The 20750-nt window shown below is 34.0% G+C and overlaps 1 protein-coding gene across 3 annotated transcripts in view; it reads left to right on the plus strand.

Annotated features, from left to right (window-relative positions):
* Positions 1-20750, plus strand: part of LOC143080285 (uncharacterized) — a 55313-nt gene that overhangs the window by 3621 nt on the left and 30942 nt on the right. For 2 of the 3 annotated variants that reach the window (XM_076256027.1, XM_076256028.1), the window contains exons 3-14: positions 1073-1291; positions 2976-3536; positions 4164-4400; positions 5623-6189; positions 6875-6907; positions 7579-7884; positions 9191-9448; positions 9729-9755; positions 10992-11555; positions 12835-12870; positions 14312-14449; positions 20319-20456. In XM_076256027.1, coding sequence (XP_076112142.1) covers positions 1073-1291; positions 2976-3536; positions 4164-4400; positions 5623-6189; positions 6875-6907; positions 7579-7884; positions 9191-9448; positions 9729-9755; positions 10992-11555; positions 12835-12870; positions 14312-14449; positions 20319-20456 — 3084 coding nt within the window. Of the gene's footprint in view, positions 1-1072; positions 1292-2975; positions 3537-4163; positions 4401-4485; positions 4520-5622; positions 6190-6874; positions 6908-7578; positions 7885-9190; positions 9449-9728; positions 9756-10991; positions 11556-12834; positions 12871-14311; positions 14450-20318; positions 20457-20750 lie in introns of those variants that run through there. The other variant, XM_076256029.1, reaches the window with a different exon arrangement.

Consider the following 20750-nt stretch of genomic DNA (forward strand, 5'->3'; position numbering starts at 1 on the left):
AGACAAAGATATGGGTCTCATAATAGATATGACAAATGATTGCCGGCAACTTTCGTGATTCGATCATTGATAATTCTATAGTCATATCCAACGCATTCAAATTAATTGTATGTTTACCAACTGTTTTGAAATCTGAAAATTAACCATTGACTGCTAACATTTTGTTTCAGCTCGAAAAACCTAACAAATCATTTTTTTTAAAGTAAATGGAAGATGAAGATAACTATCAATCTGACAGGATCCAGGAGTTTTTAGAGGGGACATACCTCCAAATAATTGAAGATTTAAACAAAAAAATGTATACATATCGTGAAAAAAAAACCATGAGACCCGCCACTGGTAAAAAAATTTGTATATCATGGATGATGTCACGAATTTTGTTAAAAATAGATTATCTTTAAAATCTCATTCCATCAATGACTCTTTTTTTTTTTAAATTCAATATGTTGATGCCATTTCAATTGCCTTTGAACTGATGTAAAATCATCTTAAAATTCAGTATATTAGTCGGTGAAAATTGTACCCCTAGCATTTGACAATGAAAAAAGTATGGGCAACATAAAAGTCTGATTTTTGCATGAAATGCAATCAAAACCTCATAGAAATGACTTGATATCTAAATTTTCTAAGGCCCGGTTTATCACTACCTTCGAGCTATACACAGAAGAGTGAATTGATCATAAAATTCTATACATTCTATCCATGAACATTTCCAGAAAATGAATGAAATATATGCTCAGATATTGAAGTCACGAAAATTACATAACTTTTACAATATCTGTTCTAAAAATGTCAAGGATGTCACTTTAAAAGTCATCTTTAAAAATTGGAGTTATCTTCCTTCGTCCAGAATTTTAGTTGGATCAACTACAACCAACGCTTTATACAATGCAATATTTCATTTTACTTCCAACTGATAAATTAAAACAATCTTTACCCTTCAGTGCTTACAAGAACTGAGATTACATTTTTTGACAGCGATCGCTTATCTTGCCATCTAGCAATTCATTTTAATGGGTATTTTCCCGCAAATAATTTGATATGTCTTATAATGTGTTTTAAATACCTACAGTCGATGGTGTATACAGTAATTACGGCGGCTTCAGTAAATGCTCTAAAACATGCGGTGGTGGAACCAGACACAGAGATAGAACATGTACAAACCCAGCACCAGCCAATGGTGGAAAGAATTGTGTAGGACCTGCTCGAGATACTCAACCATGTAACACACAAGCTTGTCCAACACTACCACCCCCAACTACCACTCAAATCCCAACAACGACACTCAAATGTAAGTTTTAGAATAAAGGTGTCAGACCACCAATTACTCCCTCCAATTTAGAACGTAAAAGTAGCCCTACTCTGACACAAAATAGTGCCTTTGATGTACATGTTTACTTATACTAACCAACAAATTTCTAAAAATGAAACTTTTGGTGAACGTGAAATATATTTAGACCATATAGAGCTAAAATTTAGTTTGCATTAAAAATTGAAGATTAATGCGCTCTACAGTATACTAATTTAAGATTTCCAAAAAAAAAAAAAAAAACAGAGGTTATTTTTGGAGTACCTCTATTTGAAGGTTAGGTTTTTTTCTTATAAGGCTTTAAACGTATGTTGAAAATTGGCATGCAGAAAGCTAATACATGTACAATTCAGGATATACCTGATTGTTATGAAGTTAAACTTAAGGTACAATATTTATAAAGCTATGAAAATTGCAAAATTTGGTTAAACAGATAAGAATATTTAATTGGTGGTCTGACACCTAAACAAAAATATAAGTATATGGTCAATTTCCCTGTATTTGCTTCAATCATAAGGTTAAACTCTGAATTAGTAAAATTCTATTGAATATTGAAGAGTCTATATTCATTTATTAAAATGTTATATTCAGTGTTTCGTGTTGCTGATGATGGTATTTCGATACAAAATTAGATTTGTAAAATCTCTAATCAAAATGAATTATGCATTCGAAAGTCAACATAACATCTTACTTTCAGCATAATTTTGGGTTTCGGACAAACATGCATGTTGCATACAATTTAGTAGCACTGCTCGAAAAGTGAAAATAATCTGTCAAAATTGCGGGTTTCAAGTAAAGTGAAGAGTTCAAAAATATTTTGAATATGACCCTCGCATGACATAAAAACATGGAAAATTAGTCCGACCTCTTTTCATAGAAATTTGAAAAAGTACTCTATTTAAGGAGGTAGACCTAGGTTAAGGGAAATAACTCTTAAAATCATCAGTACGTTTGTGTCAACCATTTTCAAAAATATATTCTAAGCTTCTAGGTTACATAGATTATTTCCAATCTGTTTCAGGTAAATGCTTAAAATTCATTGATGAAACTTGACTTTAACAAACACATAACTGATTTAAAGAGTTATCTCCCTGAACCAAGGTCTACCCCCTTAATACAACGTATTTGTAATTCATTGTGAAAATACGTTTTCTTTAAATTTTGAAAGAGTTATCTGTAAACGATGGGTTAGCTCGAGAAAAAAATACTGAATTTCTTAGAATTAACTCTGAAAAAAAAATGAAAATAGTCAATACTGTGCAATGCTGTGCTATTAATCTTTGACATATCTGTTTACCTATACCAAGTATGATAACTTCGTAATACCAACTCAACTTCTCGTCTCAAATATTCCCTGGAATGTGTCATAGCACAGATTTCTTATGAATAATTATGGTATTTGACTATTATTTGAAATTTTAATTTATTACTGAGTATTCATTTATTTTTGTTGGTATCAACCTTCGTGACTTGAGGAAAACTAGTATTTTCGTGAATATTTGATTTTTTGGGCTTTTCCAATCACTGCATTAAAAGCCTATAGATTTTTTTAAAATTTGTTGAACATTCAAATTCGTAGTTCACCTGTACCTACGAGACCAATTAAAATGGGTAACCAACAAATAATAATGATTCCACATTATTGACCTTATATATTTTTTTCTAGCTTGCGGAACAGTACCTGCTGATATACACTTTCTACTGGATGCCTCTGGTAGTGTAGGGTCTTCAAATTATCAAAAGCAAAAAGATTTCGTAGCCAAATTTGCAGAATCCTTTACGATCGGACCACAAAATGTTCAAATAGGAGTAACTACATTTTCTTCCCAAGTTCACAATCAATTTTTCATGAATAAATACAACAGTAAAGCTCCTTTGGTTAGTGCTATCAAAGCCATGCCATATCAATCAGGAGGTACCAACACTGATACTGCTATCAAATACGTTGATGGTAATGCCTTTACTAAACCACATGGTGACCGAGACCACGTTGTCAACATTTTGATAGTCATGACAGACGGACAATCTGCTCACCCAGCACAGACCGCGGCAGAAGCGAAAGTACTCCATGGACACAACGTTAAAGTTTTTGCTATTGGAATTGGTAATGGAATTAAACGACCAGAATTGGAAACAATTGCCACAGATAGCGCTCATGTATTTACTGTATCGAACTTCGACGCCCTTAATACACTCCAAGCTGAGCTAAAGAAAACAGCATGCAAAGGTACATTTATAAAAATAATAATACAGTGAAACCGAACCTCTTCGGGACTTATGATTTTGTTAGGTTTTTGACTATGTTCGGTTTTATCAGGTCCACAACGCACATAATTTGATATGATGGCGCTTACGAACATGTTTGGTTTATACAGGTTTTCGGTTTATACAGGATTCGGTTTAGTCAGGTTTCACTGTAGTTCATTTTTACTTTTCTTCAATCCCTTTTGCAAAAAAATATATTCGAAAACAATTAGTTCGGCTATTGATTTGGGTTTTGAGTCGGTAACACACATTATCTGGTTTTTTTAAAACATGATTTGCTTCAGCAAAAAAAAATAATATATCGACGTTTTGTCGTATGAAACTTTTGTATATTAATATTAGAAAGCATTCGTAAAAAGTTTCTACAGAAAACACTAGTTCCATATCATGTGTTGTAATGACTCATTTAACATTTCCATGAAAAAAATATCTCCAAAATCCTATCTATTATGCTCAGCTATTATGTAAAGTTTTACACAAATATATTTATGAAAAAAATATGTGTGAATTTCTTAAACGTACAAAATATTCAAAAGAATAAAAGAAAAATGCTAAATACATTTTATACTGGAATTTACTTTGTTTGTAGTTGATGGTGGCTGGACTAAATATGGTTTCTGGAGTCCATGCTCCAAAACTTGTGGCAGTGGAACCCACTACAGGGAAAGAACCTGCTCCAACCCACCTCCAGCCAATGGTGGAAAGAACTGTGTAGGAGGTGCCAGAGATACCCAACCATGTAACACACAAGCTTGCCCAACCACTCCCCCACCAACTACAAGACCACCAACAACACCATATATTGCAACCACAACTTTGGGAAAAAGTGAGTAAAATTCATGCTCTCATACAACCCCATATATTGCAACGACAACTTTGGGAAAAGTGAGTAAAATTCATGCTCTCCAACAACCCAATATATTGCAACGACAACTTTGGGAAAAAGTGAGTAAAATTCATGCTCTCATACAACCCCATATATTGCAACGACAACTTGTTTATATGGTATAGTTCACTAAGTTTCAGTTCGCAGAAAGACAGGTCATCCTTCCCAGACATAGCATTGTAACTCTGAGCCGACCAGTCTTTCTTTTTCAATTAAATTATGACGCATGATTCACGAACAAGCAACAAATACAAATTTTCAGGTTACTAGTTTGGATCGACCGGGAGTTGAATATACACCCTCTCACACGCTAGACGAACACGCCACTTCAAACCAACCGAAGCGGAATCAGGTCTCAATAAAAAGAAATGCCGAATAACGTAAATAAAAAAAAAAAATTAGAAATATTTTCATTCAAACATTTTACTGCAGCATTGAGGACCTTATTTTAGTCCTATAATATAGAAGATTTTTTTTACTATCAATTCTAAACCTCGGATAAATTATTTTCACTATCATTGTTGAACCTCGAGGTTAAATATTGATAGTAGAAAAGAAAATATCTGATAAAAAACGCCGAATGTATAAATGATATGAATCTTCAAAGTCTTATCGTCGCTGGGCTTCTAAAATGTCGTATATGACTTTTTTGGCTAAAAATACTTTTTTACACCAATGGTCTGGGCTGGAGGAAATCTTTGTTATCACAAAATAGCATACAGTTAGACCAATCAAAATGTGTGAAATAAGACATATTACAAAATTGCCAATGTCAGTTGTTTGTAAAGTTTGCTTCCAAAATGTTGTATGAAAACTTGAAAATCGTTGTAGAATGGTTTTGGGAAAAAAATAATTGTACATTTCTTTATTTCTGTGAAAATAATTTAAGTTCTTGGATAATCCAGAAATGTCAACGTTTTTATTTCACTGCTATTTACAAAAATGTTCAAGTTCACATACGACATTTTGGAAGCATGCATTTTGCCAAAATTTCCAAAGCCTGTTTGTGAGAAATTTTTTTCTTGAAAAAAATCGTAATTTACAACATTTTAGAAGCCCAGCGACGTTATATTATAGGACTAGACCTCATGTATAAAACTCGCTCAATAAGAAGATATTTGTTTTTGTGTCTCTTAATTCATTTTACAACTGCAATTTTCAGGCTGTGGAGTTGTTCCAGCTGATATAGTTTTCATTCTTGACTCATCTGGTAGCGTAGGATTACCGAACTTCAACAAGATGTTAGATTTCGTCAAAAATATGATAAAAGGTTTCGACATTGGACCAACTGGGGCTCACATTGGTCTTGTCACTTTTAGTTCTAAACCTCATAATGAGTTCCATTTGAATAAATTCAATGACAAAGCCAAGACAACAGCTGGAGTAACAAATATCCACTATATTTCTGGTGGTACCAACACTGCTGATGCTCTTAAATATGCCAGAACAACAAGTTTCTTACCTGCCAATGGTGCCAGAGGTAATGCAGCTAAAATTGCTATAGTTATTACTGATGGTAAATCACAGTCTCCTCCAGCAACTGCCCAAGAAGCACAGAGATTGAGAGACAAGGGAGTAACAGTCTTCTCTGTTGGAGTCGGAGCTGGACCTAATTTACCAGAACTGAATTCCATGGCAACAGACCCGGATAACCAACACGTGTTTGTTGTAAACAATTTCGATGCTTTAACACAAATCAAAGGAACACTGCAACAGAAGGCTTGTGAAGGTAAGATAGTTGACGAATGAATGATATAGTGAGTCTGATTGCAGTGTATTATATATAGTTATCAAAGGTAACAGGATTATAATTTCACACAACAGACGCGCTTTTCTCTTACATAAGACTCATCTTTAACGCTCAAATCAAAATAGTTTTAAAGCCAAACCAGATGAGGGAATCTATTTTTCGAATTATATGTTCATTTTTCGTATTCAGTAATTTCTTAGTTCAGTACAGCAAAATGCATTGCGAGTGTAGTTAAAGGTAATATCTTAAGATAGGTAGACTATCCTCCTTTATATGTAGACTAGTCCGACAGATAACTAATCTGTCTTTCTGTAAGACTACACTACTCCGAATTGAGGGTAGTATACCTTACCTAATACGGAATTCACGGTTCTGCTAGCAAGCAAGGTAACCAAAGATATAATTTTATCTACACACTCAAGTCATTTTGCTGTAATATACTTTTATTCGTTATTTCATGGTGATAATGTTCTTTTATTAAACCCCGTTTGAACTCTTATATTGTACGCAAAAGCATTTATCTTTTGAAATCAATTACATTTTGAGATCCTAACAATATATGGCATCCCATGTCTATCACATTTAGATGTGACGTGATTAATTTCCATCGTAATATGATAATCTCTTATGAATATAGTCTACATATAGTTACTTTTCATTTCAGTCAAAGCAACTACCATGCCTCCACCAGTTAAAAGTAAGTTTTTTCTTAATAATTTCTTACGAATGTTGATAAAACGTTACGGCATGTTGACTACCTCAACATTTTTTTCGTATATTTACCTGAAAGTATGTAATAATTGATTATTTTCCTTTATAAAAGTTACAAAGTACATTTAAATAAACATAATTATAAATAATCACATTTCTAGGGGGAAAATAAATCTTATTAATCATATTTTTCAAGTCCGAGTTGTCTATTCTTATCGATGTGCAATAAAGTAAGTAGATGCGAATTAATAAATTTTAAAGGAAGACTTCATAGAGGGTACGAACTAGAGATTAGGTGGGCTCCAGTCTATTGTTGGCCTATCTCTACGCAATTCCCAAGAAATGGATAGGATTTTCAATTTTGAAACCTCTTATTAAATGTGATCGTTTATTATAAGAACTGTATTGCTGAAAATCAGACATTATTTCGTCCATTCATTATCACGATTTTATGAAATCCCGCATACAAATGATTCTATCAAATTTTAACGAGACCTATCTCGTCACAGTTTTTGAAGTAATAAGAATATCCTAAACCTTATTTATAATTATATATAACTTTATATATATGCCTTTGCACGGATATGAGATTTTATAGCAGAATCGGACTGGACATTATTCGATACAATGTATTGTTATGTTTCTTACTTTTTTAAGATTGTGGTTCTAAAGCTGACATTGTATTCCTGTTGGACTCTTCCGGAAGTGTAGGATCTAAAGACTTCACGAAAATGTTAGGATTTGTAGAAGGTGTTGTAGATAAATTTACAATTGGTCCAAACGATATCCAAGTTGGTGTTGATACCTTCCAAAATTCAGTAAAATCAGAATTCAATATGAACAAGTACGCCGACAAAAATGCCATGAAAACTGCAGTTAAAAATATTGCTTACCATAGCGGTGGAACCAATACTGGCCCAGCTATCAAGTTCATGACCGATAACAGTTTCAGTACAGCGGCAGGTAAGGAAACAATAGATAAACATGACTTCGGGCGATTTTTAGATTGATACATTGTAGATACACTTGTCTTTTGTGTGTGTGTATGTTTGTATATTGACCTCGCAAGTCTGCATGTTGACTGTCAATTCTGTGTCTGTATGTTGTCCTCTTGAGTTTGTATGTTGACCTCTTGATTCTGTATGTTGAACTCTTGATGCCTCTTAGTTATTTTTGTCGCATTCCTTTAAATCACATATTTAGGCCTCATGCATGTGCCAAATAGTATGGTCGTTAGCTAAAATCGCATGTACTAGTAACATACAGGACTTATGCTTGATTTAAAATGGCATAATCGTCTTATATCTATTATTATGTTTAATTTAAGATTGTGTCGTCTGGCTTGATATGAGGGGTTTGTATCCCTTCTTTCCACTATATTTAAAATTGAATTGCCAGAAAACAGTCTTCAATCTTGACAATCTCTGCTACTGATATTGAAGTCTATAATAAAAGATATTAAATAAGAACGTTCAATTTTTTTTTTTAATTTTTAAAATCAACTCACGCGCGGTGTAGATAAAAGTATTTTGAAATTTCTGCTGTAATCAAAATCAACTTTTCAATATTCACTTTTCATATATAAGCATTCATCTGTCACAGTTCATATTTTGAGTATAGTTTGTTCAGGAATTACACCTGATTGTAAACCATTAAACCTTTTATGTTACACAAATTATAAATGCTGAGAGCCAAAAAGTACGATAAATATCACTACATCCGTATACCTGGGTTGCGTTCAATATCGTAGCGGCTACGTAGTGCTACGTAGATTTTGACTATTGAACGTGTTGCTATAGACTAGTTGTTACATAGATATTGATAGCAGTTACGTAGCCGCTACGATATTGAACGCAACCCAGCTGAATTTGAAGTCTTCAAAACGGGTTGAGTTCAATATCGTAGCAGCTACGTAGCTGTTTTCAATATAGATCTATGTTACAACTAGTCTATATCTACACGTTCAATAGTCAAAATCTACGTAGCACTACGTAGCCGCTACGATATTGAACGCAACCCAGGGTACCAGACTCTCGATGGGAACAAACTCATCATAGATACCAATGTGAAAAAATGTGAGACTGATCATGCAGTGACGCTCTAATAAAATAAGTCGAGAGTTAAAAAAAAAGTACGAAGTTGGAGAGCATAGGGGAAACACATGTATATTGTCAAAAACGAAGGTTTAAAATGTTCTTGATCATCTTTTCCTCAAAAGAGAGGCTAATCTCCAATTTATTTATTGAATATTACATATATTGATTTATAGGTCACAGAGCTGGCGTTCCTAAGATTGCCGTCGTTATTACTGATGGTAACTCAGCAAACAGAGCTAGTACTTTGGCAGAGGCACAGAAAGCACGTGCAAGCGGCATGGAAGTTATTGCCATTGGTGTCGGTCATGGTATTAACCAAGGAGAATTGGAAGGTATTGCTAGCAAACCAAAAAGCCAGTTTGTCTACAATGCTGAAAACTTCGATGTATTGAACACACTACAAGCATCTTTGTCTTCTAAGACTTGTGAAGGTACGTATTTTTCGAATGATTAATGCAAAAGGGTTCAGACATGAATAAAGGGTTATGTTGATTCAGAAATAATCAGAATTACAGCATGGCTTGCAGCAAAAATCTGCATAACTGTCGGCTTTTAAAGGAAAAGGCAATGCTTTTTAAATTAAATTTAAAAAAAAATATCTTTTTTTAACTGCACGAAGAAAAAAACACGTATTAAAGAGGTAATCATCAAATTTGAATTTACAGCATATTGGTGTCTTTAAAATTATAAAATTTCTTTTTTTTCTTGTAGTATCCACTCCACAGAATGCAACTAAAGGTAAGATATAGATACTCTTTTGTCCAATTTATCTTATTTTCGGAATTTATTTGCTTTAAACACATCGCATCTGTAACTGAATCATTTGTAATATTGTTTTTATAGTATCCATTCCTTTGATTTGTTTGAGCTTTTTATTTTGCCATTTGATTAGGGGCTTTCCATTATGAATTTTCCTCGGAGTTCAGTATTTTTGTGATTTTACTTTCCACTTGCTATTTTTATGCCCCACCTACGATAGTAGAGGGGCATTATGTTTTCTGGTCTGTGCGTCCGTTCGTCCGTCCGTTCGTTCGTCGTACCGTTTGTTCGTCCGTTCGTTCGTCGTACCGTTTGTTCGTCCGTCCGTCTGTCCCGCTTCAGGTTAAAGTTTTTGGTCAAGGTAGTTTTTGATGAAGTTAAAGTCCAATCGGCTTCAAACTTAGTACATATGTTTCCTATGATAGGATCTTTCTAATTTTAATGCCAAATTAGAGTATTTACCCCAATTTCAAGGTCCACTGAACATAGAAAATAAAAGTGTGAGTGGGGCATTCGTGTACTGGAGACACATTCTTGTTACTAATATCTTTATGATGATAAGCTGATTGTCAAACAAAACAAATCGTTTCTGTAATATTTCGTTTCTCTTGGTGTTTAAATTTCAAGATCATTGTTAAGAACCTTAGACTGGTGTGTTTATAGCAACAATAATAAAAAAAAAAAGGATAACAGCAAATACACAGTTGCTTTGATGAAGAAGATTTTCAACAGAATTGCCGACTAAAATGTGTCGAAGGCATATTGCACCTCCTTTTCTGGGAAAAATTTGGTTGATTATATAGGGAATAACTGAAGCATGACCGGAGCGGGCCCCCTCTTAGGCAGTCAGTGGCCCCCACTTATGAAAATTTCTGGATCCGCCACTGGAGATCTTAAGCATTCAAAATTAAAACTGACCCTTATGCAAATAAAAAGCTGATTGATAAACTAACCTTTTCGATTTTTTTTCACAAAATTGATCATGAAATGTATGAAAAAACATCGTCATTCGATTTATGAAATGATTTACATAAATACGATCTTTTTGTTAATTTTGACAAAATGTTCTTATTTAATTAATATAACAAGCATATCTCATTAAGACTAGTGCTAGAAATAAAATCATTAAATTTAACAAATATTTCTAATAAAACTTAAGTCTCTTGTATAAGCTTTGCTTCAACAAAATAAATATTGCCTATTTTATTCTTGTAGACTGTGGAACTGTAGCCGATATAGTTTTTACACTTGATTCTTCTGGTAGTGTTGGTAAAGCTAACTTTGACAAAATGTTAGATTTCGTCAAAACAATGGTCAAGGGATTCAACGTAGGACAGAACAAAATCCGTATTGGTATTCAAACTTTCAGCAACAGGGCTAAAGTAGAGTTCAACTTGAACAAGTTCGCAGACAAACAAGCAGTTATGACAGCTATTGACCACATTCCATATGTATCTGGTGGCACAAACACTGGAACTGCCCTTAAAACCATGTACACCAAAATGTTTACTCAGGCTAATGGTGACCGTCCTGGTATTCCTAATATTGGTATTGTTCTCACCGATGGACGATCAAACAACCCAGTAACTACTGCCAATGAAGCCAAAAATCTACACAAGCAGAATGTTGATGTGTTTGCAGTTGGTATTGGTAAAGGTATTTCCCAAACTGAACTGAACACCATTGCTTCTGATCCAGATAGTGCCCACGTAATGACTGTGGATAACTTCGACAAACTTCAACAAATAACAGCTGGCTTCCAAGCAAGGACCTGCCAAAGTAAGTACATGTATTAATACTAAAGATACGGAAACAAACATTTCAAAAACTGTAAACCTATTTTATTAAAGAAATCATTATATATATATATACAAATTTAGCTACAAGGGTAAAGACATAAATATTAAATAAACAAAAGATTCAATAATTGGGATAAGAAACAAGAGCAGCGCTCTTATATAAATCTGTCTCTCTTAATTCAAAAATAAAATTACAAGCTATGAATAAATGCTGAACAGCAAACAAGTGTGTATGTAACAAAATACAGTCAATTATTACAATATCATATAGAAAATTCATAAGAAAAAAAGATAGCAATTTTTTTTTTTTAGAAAAATGAGAGTGTTATTAAAGAACGAAATAATATTTCATAATAAACATTAATATATAGCACCGTAGCTGTAACTTAAATATTACGTATATAGATGTTCTTTAAATAACATACTAGCTTCCAGGCAAGAACTTGACAAAGCAAGTACGGTACTGGAAAATATTTTTTTAAACAAAAACTTCAAAGCCTTGTTTTTAAACAGATTAAGTAATCATGATATCTTTGTGTTTCCCTGTATGTGTAAGTTAGATTCAACGTGCAGGTATTCATGGTTATTATGATATACAAACGGATAGTTATTCACTTAAGTCTGATATTTTTATGTTTTTCATTCGCCATATTTTGGTAAAAATTGTTTACTTTAAATTGAATTAACGCCAATATTACAGAACCGAATAATACTGTGAAAAAAAATTGGGCGGTCATTTTCAACAAATCCCCTTTCAAGTTGGTTTTCATTTTGAGCATGCGACATTTATGTTGCGAACGCGAGATATAGCGATTCTAGTGTCCGTCGTCGCTGGGGGTTAGGTCTCAGTTTGTGGTTACAGATTATTTAGATATCAATAACTTTGTCAAACCCACATTGAACTTCATGAAATTTGGACAGAAGCTGGTTTATGACAAAAGACAGTATCAAGAGCAAAATTTTGAAAATATTTATTTTCATTTTCCTGTATTTTAGTTATTTTTCAGTTCTGCATCAACACAATTTTTTTACAGTTAACATTACAATTTCACGTCGGAAACAGATTGCAGGCGAGACACATGATGCTATAAAACTCTTTACGAATATGAACTTTTAATAGCTCATAGAAATATATCCTCGAAAACATCTGTTACACATGCAGACAATAGTAAAAAGGGGTACATGTTCAAATCGTCTGAGGACTTGTGTTATCTATATACGAACGAAACGTTGTTCAATTTGAAAATTTTTTATTTCAGACATTCCACCAACTGCACCTGCATTCGTACCAACAAGTAAGTTTTACTAAGATCAAAAGAAATATCATAATAAAGCCAAGATTCTAGATTTTGAAACTGACACATACATGTACAAAAGTAACCCATCGAAACGCAACATCTTGATAGGTTAGAACTAGTATAGTTGTTGTCTAGTAGTTTCAGCTTTGAACTACTGTGTCATAATGCAGCCACTGTGTCAATTCTAACCTGTTTTACAGCATAAACTTCCAATTGTATCTACAGTCTGTATCAGTCATTTCCTTATATAAATTACATTGCATAACGGTGCGTTTCATTATATTACGTTAATTTGATTGGCCAACAGCAATATCACGTCCTTCTGAAATTGACATTCAGGTGCGGGAATTTCTCGCTACATTGAAGACCTGTTGGTGACCTTCTGCTGTTGTTTTTTTTCTATGGTCGGGTTGTTGTCTCTTTGGCACATTCCCCATTTCCATTCTCAATCTTATTCATTACACAATGAAATTTAACATTCATGATGATACGAGGTCCCACATAAAGTGCACATGTAAATTAATGAAAAACTTAATAGAAATCGCATTTTCAGGAGCTTAGCTAAAAATTTAGTTATTAAGCTTCCGCGCTTCATACAAAATGTACTTCAGTCAACGCTTTTACATCCCAATGAATTTACAAAAAGAAGCATTCAATTCATATTTTTATCCTGTTATTTTTAAGCGGAACGATGTTTCGAGCATGCAGTCATCAGCGAATTGTGGCAACAAGGGTTTAATTTAGTTTATTTTCTGTCACTTTTCGCCAAAAACACCATGATCATGATTAGTTTCCAATATCAGTGAACCTGTAGCCTTCTACATAAAGCGCAAGTTCCGGCATATGTGATCAAAGTTAATAATACACTTAGTAATTAACAGTTCACGTGACAGCATGCATGCAGACTATATTGAAGTATATATATGTCATGTATATACTAATATTAAAGCAACCGACCGTGCGAGGGATGTACATCCAGTCAAGGTCGTTAAACGCTCCCATCATCATATTAAAGCGATCATAATTTTACTGTTCTCGATCGCTCTTGGGTTCGCAATATGTTCTACAGATTTGTACCGGTCAAAAATTGATTTGAAAAAAAGTATGGAGATGTGGAATAATTGCCAATGAGACAACTACCTATAAAAGTTCAAATGACTGAATGGATGTAAGCAATTCTGAGGGCAACCGTACGGCAGTTAACAATGTGCATATTCATAGCCATTTAAAAACTGAACAACTAACAACTGGAAATTATATTAACAGTACAATTTTGGATTTGTAAATCACAGATTTAATTGAAGGCGCGTGGAATTATTCGAATAGCACACCTGTGAAACAATGTTTTTTTTTTCATATCGAGCATGACAAAATGATATTTTAATGATAAATTAGAAAAATTGTCCGTTAATTTGTGTTTTACTTTGATTTTTAATAGAATCTCCTCGTCCAAACCTTGACCCATGTCAAGATAAACTAAGCAACTGTCAACAGTATGGATTAAGCACATGCTCAGATCCTAACTACTCCAAATGGGCAAATGAAAACTGTGAAAGGTTCTGTGGCTTCTGTACAAGTAAGTACTATAAGATAAGATAAGAATTTTATTAATCTAATCAAGAACCCATAAAGGGCATTATTTTACAACACAATATGATTGGAAAAAGCAAAAACAGAAAACTAATACCATACTATACTTATTGTTGTACGTTGAAAAAGGTGACAAACTCTCAAATTATCCCCTTACTCTGCAGCTGTTAAAAAAAGAAAGGAAGGATATAATGGACTACATGTACATTTAACTTTGTCTTGCTGAATTGACTGCTAATGAGTTCTATTAGAGACCTTGTCTCTGATGGAAACCATTAGCAGTCAGTGTAATTATAATATGTCTATGGTGTTATTGATAATACCAACGGACAGAAAGTCACAGGACAAAAAGTCACAGGACATGAAGTCCCCATAAAGTCACAAATTTGGTAGGACAAAAAGTCACAGGACAACTGAAAGTCACAGGACATAAAGTCACATATTTGGTAGGACAAAAAGTCACAGGACAAAAAGTCACAAATAATTTGTTGACAAATTCAATTGTTTGAATATATAAGAGAAATATCTTGAAAGATTTACTTTTTAATACATCTCATAAATTATGTCAGGGTTAATCATTCGGAACAATTTAGGCAACTTCCAAGCAAGGACCGAAGCCCATAAACTCGGCTGTTAAACGCAGGACTTCGGAAATGTCCGGAGAGCCGACATCCTTGCTTCGGAAGTTGCAATTTAGGGTAAACAACGTTTTTCGTTACTTTCCCCTTCCCTTACAGTCCCCAACAGTGGAACGAAAATGCAAAATTGTGTGCCCTTAAATACAAAAACATGACAATAGAAAGCCAAATGGTCATGATAAATTTTAGATTATGCTTTACTTTTAATTGACTCAGAGTCGGAGTTAGAGGGGTCAACTGACTAGGGGTACCACCCCCTTTTTGTGGAAAAATAGTCAGTTGCTTATATAGACAAGTCAAGACAAATACTTTATTAAAGTCTCACCACCATATAAAATATACAGCTTTTTAAAACACAAGTTAACAACAAGAGCCACTCTATAAAGAGTTATGAGAGACTATAAAACAATTTTTCTTAAATTATAATACACATACAAGTCGAGGCCGTAGTGGTAGTCCGACGCTTCATTAGTCCGACAGTTGGGTGGTCCGACAGTTCAATAGTCCGACAGTTCGATAGTCCGACAGTTCATTAGTTCGATAGTTCGATAGTCCGACAGTTTAGTGGTATTTCTACTTCATACGTATGCGAGTCGGAAGTTATGTACTGGCTTTAAGTACTGCGTATATATGATGAAAGCAGTGGCGGATCCAAAAGGGGGGTCCGGGTTGGAACCCATCTATTTTTGGACGATCAATGCATTTGAATGGGGACTTGTAGTTGAACCCAACCCCCCTTTTGTCCTGGGTTAGGACCCCCTTTTAAAATGGCTTTATCCGCCCCTAATGAAAGTATCATGAACTGATTTAAAAGTAAAAAGATCATACCTACCAACTGGAGAATAAGCTGAACATGACTTCTGGTCACTTGTGTGGTTTTTTTTAGGTCTCCACTAAGTCAGTTCTGGTCACACATGACTGTTTTCACATATTCACACTACTCATTTGACTGACTAGTGCAGCCGTCTGGCATACAAATGCTGCACTATTTAATAATTTAAGATGTCTTTTTTTCTTAAATGTTCAAGACATCATTTGTAAGCCAAAGTTCAAATTGACCCCTTGGTTTCAGACGACAAAATCTTTTAAGTTAATTACTAAAGGGTCCAATATTACTAAGTTCACTGTGGCAGCCATCTTGGTCGGCGGTCCGGATCATTGGACTCATTTCTGAAACATGACCACCCAAGGACCATTGCTGCCAAGTATGGTTCCATTTTGCTAAGTCATGTAAATTGTTTCAGACAATAAAATATGTAAGTGAATTTCTCATAGGGTCCTATGTTAAACTAAATTTGATTGTGGCGGCTAGATCTTGTTCGCAGTTAGAGGATGTTGGAAATATTTTTGGAAGGGGACCACCTAAGGACCATTCAATCAAAGTTTTGTCCCAATTTGCACACTGGTTCCAGACAAGAAGATCTTTATGTGAATTATCCATAGGATCCTATGTTTAGGTTAGTTTAGCTGTGGAGGACATCTTGGTCAGAGATTGGTTATGTCGGACATAGTTTTCGGAAGGGGACCACCCAAGGACCATTCTACTTAAGTTTGGTCCCAATTAACTCAGTGGTTTCAGACAAAAAGATCTTTAAGTGACGTTCCAATAGGGTACTAGCTATATGTTTAACTACTAGTAAGTTCAGTTGTGGCGGCCATCTTCGTTGGAGTTTGGGGACGCTAAACATAACTTCTAAAAGGGACCACCCAAGGACCATTACTCCAAAATTTGGTTCAAACTGGCTTAATGGTTTCAGACAAGATGATTTTGAAGTGAACTTTCCATAGGACCCTTATGTTTAACTATGTTCACCTATAGCGTCCATCTTGTACTACGGATTGGGGCATCGAACACAATTCTGAAAGAGGACCACATAAGGACCATTGCTGCCAAGTTTTCAAATTGGCCCAGTGGTTTTAGAGGAGAAGATTTTTAATTAAAATATTGACAAACGAACGCCAAGTGATGGCAAAAGCTCACATGATCTTTTAGGTCAGGTGAGCTAAAAAAAAAAAAAAGGGTCCCATGTAAAACAATTCAGACCAGAAAAACCAATAAAACGGAAAACAAGTGTGAAATAACTGAAACAAACAAAAACAACTGCAGGGTTAAACGTTTTTTTCTGGATCCAAGTTTTCCGTAGACAGTGGTGAAACAGCACAATAAAAATCAGTTGAAAACGACCAAAATTGTCAATTTGATACTTGCCACAAAAAAATTTAACAATAGTATATATCAAATAATTTGATAAGAGTTATACAATAATACATTAACGGTACCAATTTAGTCCGCTTTCTGGTGTAGGTGGTATTGCGTTATCGCAATACGACATTTCTTTAGTTCTTTGCTTTTTTGGTTCTTTATTAGGGGGTAATGTATTTAGTTCTTTTATTGGTATAAGTACATTGTGTAACAACGGATAATCTGTTTGTATTTCTGGCGATGCATTGATTTATCAGATACTTATATTTTCATACAAACCACTATAATCAAATTAAGAATTATTTGTTTATGAAAAAATTTCACAGAATGACGTGCAGCCAAAATTCAATAGTATTCATGAAACTAAATGATTTTTATCAAAAATGTGCACTTTAATTTTACACTATGTTTACATAAAATACAACAAACTGTCAAAACTGAACCACTCCCAAGTTAGGTCTGTGACATCTCGACATTCAAGTATTTCACATGAAAAATGTGAAATTCTAAAGTAGTTCAAATAGATTAGAATATAGGTTGAAATATAAAGGGGGGGGGGGGGTTATATGTGAAATAAGTTAAAAACAATAACAGGGATTCAGTTTTGGAAAAAAATAGGTCTGTCCCGTTTTGAAAGCCAGGTAGAGTTTTGGAAAAGTTAGGTCTGTCGCGTCTCAAATGCCAGGTAGAACATTCAATTATTTCATGTGAAAAGTGTGAAATTCTAAAGTAGTTACTGTTTAATCAGATTAAGATATAGGTTGAAATATAAAAGGGGGGATTATCTGTGAAATAAGTTAAAAAAACCAATAACGAGGATTCATTTTTCGAAAAGTTCGGTCTGTCCCGTCTCGAAAGCCAGGTAGAACGTCTTGTGCCTGTGATTAGTCTATATCATATCTGGTTGTATTTGTCGGACCCCCGTCGGACTATAGAACTGTCGGACTGTCGAGTGGACCCCATACAAGTCAACTATCATGAGTATAAAATACATTTTCGCTTTATTATTAAAATTTCATATTTGTCAGATTTTGGCAGTATAAAATACCATATGAAAATTTCTGGATCTGCTACTGAATTGTTGTCATGTTTTGGTACATAGTTGCGGATCCATGATTTTGAAAAGGGGGGGTGTGGCTCATAGGCCTGTGCTACATACTTTGTCTCCCTTAATCATTGTTAATCTGCCTCTTGTAGCAACCAAACATTGTTTGTTCTTCTTCCCCCTAACCATTAGCTAATCATTCTGCTTCCAAAAAAAGCTTTGCTGAATTTTTAAAGTTAATAGGTTAAGTGAACTTGTCAAACATATTTTATGTGGAAAATGGGGAAAAATTCAGTACTCAATTAAAGATACATGTAAAACTTTAAGGTTTGAATGGCCATTAAACCTTTGATTGATTGATTGGTCTTTAATGTCATTTTCAACTGCAGTCTGCTATTGCTGCCAGTTTTTGGAAAGATTAGATGCCTCTGCTGGTGGACTATTAGTCCCCGAGGGTATCACCACCCCAGTAGCCAGTACTTCGGTACTGGCATGAAAATACGGATTTTTTGTGTTATTGAAATTTACTGTTACAAAATGATAGAAATTATTATAAATTAAGGAATGTATCTCCCTCATGCAAAGCTCTGATTCCTTTCACGGATTTGGCTATCAGCTTTGGATTTTAAATATTTTGGCCACGAGCATCACTGAAGAGACATGTATTGTCGAAATGCGCATCTGGTGCAAGAAAATTAGTACCGTTAATTTTATTAGAACTTGTTCTAAATCTTTACTAAGGCACTGGCCTCCCTAACGACATGACAGGTTAGCTACTGTTACTAAATGTATTCACACTGAAATATAGTTCCCTATAGTTCTCATCTATGTGCACATAATACACATATGAACTGAAAAAAATGGTATATTTTTGGAGCAGTTCATCCAAGAATGTATGTATCAAAGGTGTGTTAATGTGCAGGCTTTTTTTTTTATAAGAATTTGATTAGGTAATTGGGTATTGATACAATACTGTACTATAATGATTGCCAACTGTCATTATCACCAAACAATCAGAGATAAGGTGGACCTTTAATTACAATGCCCCACCACCTAAAATCAATCAAATTGACCACATTACTTATCAACCTCAGTCTTACATAATTAGAACCTTCAATATAACTTCAATATACAAATATTTGACCTCATATTTAATTGAATACACAAATATATATATTAGATGATAAATATATATAAGGATGATAGATTTATTTATTGCCTATTTCTTTTGATCTACAATACATAAAGTGATTCTGTAAATTATGTCTGAAAGATAAATGATCAATAGATTAACAAGATCTTTAAAAAAAAAATGAAATATGAATATAAATATGAATATATAAAAGCCATTCAAGTAAGGCCTATACTTTACTTGATAAATTTCCAATAATCATCTGTAATTAATCAAAAATTTAGATTAGTTCACTTATTTATTTACCCTTAAAACAAAAGCATGACAATGCAATGGAAAGCCAAATGGTCATGACAAATTTTAGGTTATTCTTAACTGTGAACTGTATATTATCCTTCTCAAATTTAGAGAAATATATACACAATGTGAAAAAACCTTTTGCCTTAAGTGATCCAAAACCATAACTGACTTAGTTGGCACACAACCCCATGACATCCTTATGAAGAAAATGGCTACCCAACTGTAGTCTCTTGTGTACTGTGGACTCATTTATTTTCATGGGTATCAATTTTCATGGATTCAGTAAACATTGCATTTTCATGGATATTTAATTTCGTGGTTTTTGCCAAAGTCTACATACAAGTCTATAGAACATTTGTATTTTGTTGAACATTTTAATTCATGGTTCGCTTTTACCAACAAAATTCCATGAAAATTGAATTCCCACGAATAAAACTGAATCCACAGTAATTGCAAAATACCAAGATAAATGTCACATACACATTTGGATATAAAAAGATATATCTTTAATAAACAAATGATTAATGTAAATTACAGCACAAAGTCCAACTCTGCCACCACCATGTGAAGACAATCCAACCATTGCATGTACTAAATTCCAGGCCAGTACATGTAGTAGTCCAGATTACAAACAATGGGCCCATGATAACTGCAGGAAATACTGTGGATTCTGTGGTAAGTAGACCTTCTGTGGTAAGTAGACCATGAATTCTGTTGTAAGTAGACCATGAATTCTGTGGTAAGTAGACCATGAATTCTGTGGTAAGTAGACCATGAATTCTGTGGTAAATAGACCATGGAGACTGTGGATTTTCTATAAAATTTCCATATGTTTAGCATTGAATCAACACAAGGGTACATAATCCTTAAGAAGAACATTGAATCTGTATTTGGTCCGTGGAGGGAACGGGAGTGGATCGTAAGGCTAGTGAAGATGGTATTTAGTAGGCCATATAGATTCTCTTGTAA

This window comes from Mytilus galloprovincialis, chromosome 6, assembly GCF_965363235.1.
Source record: "Mytilus galloprovincialis chromosome 6, xbMytGall1.hap1.1, whole genome shotgun sequence".
In the NCBI taxonomy this organism is placed as follows: Eukaryota; Metazoa; Mollusca; class Bivalvia; order Mytilida; family Mytilidae; genus Mytilus; species Mytilus galloprovincialis.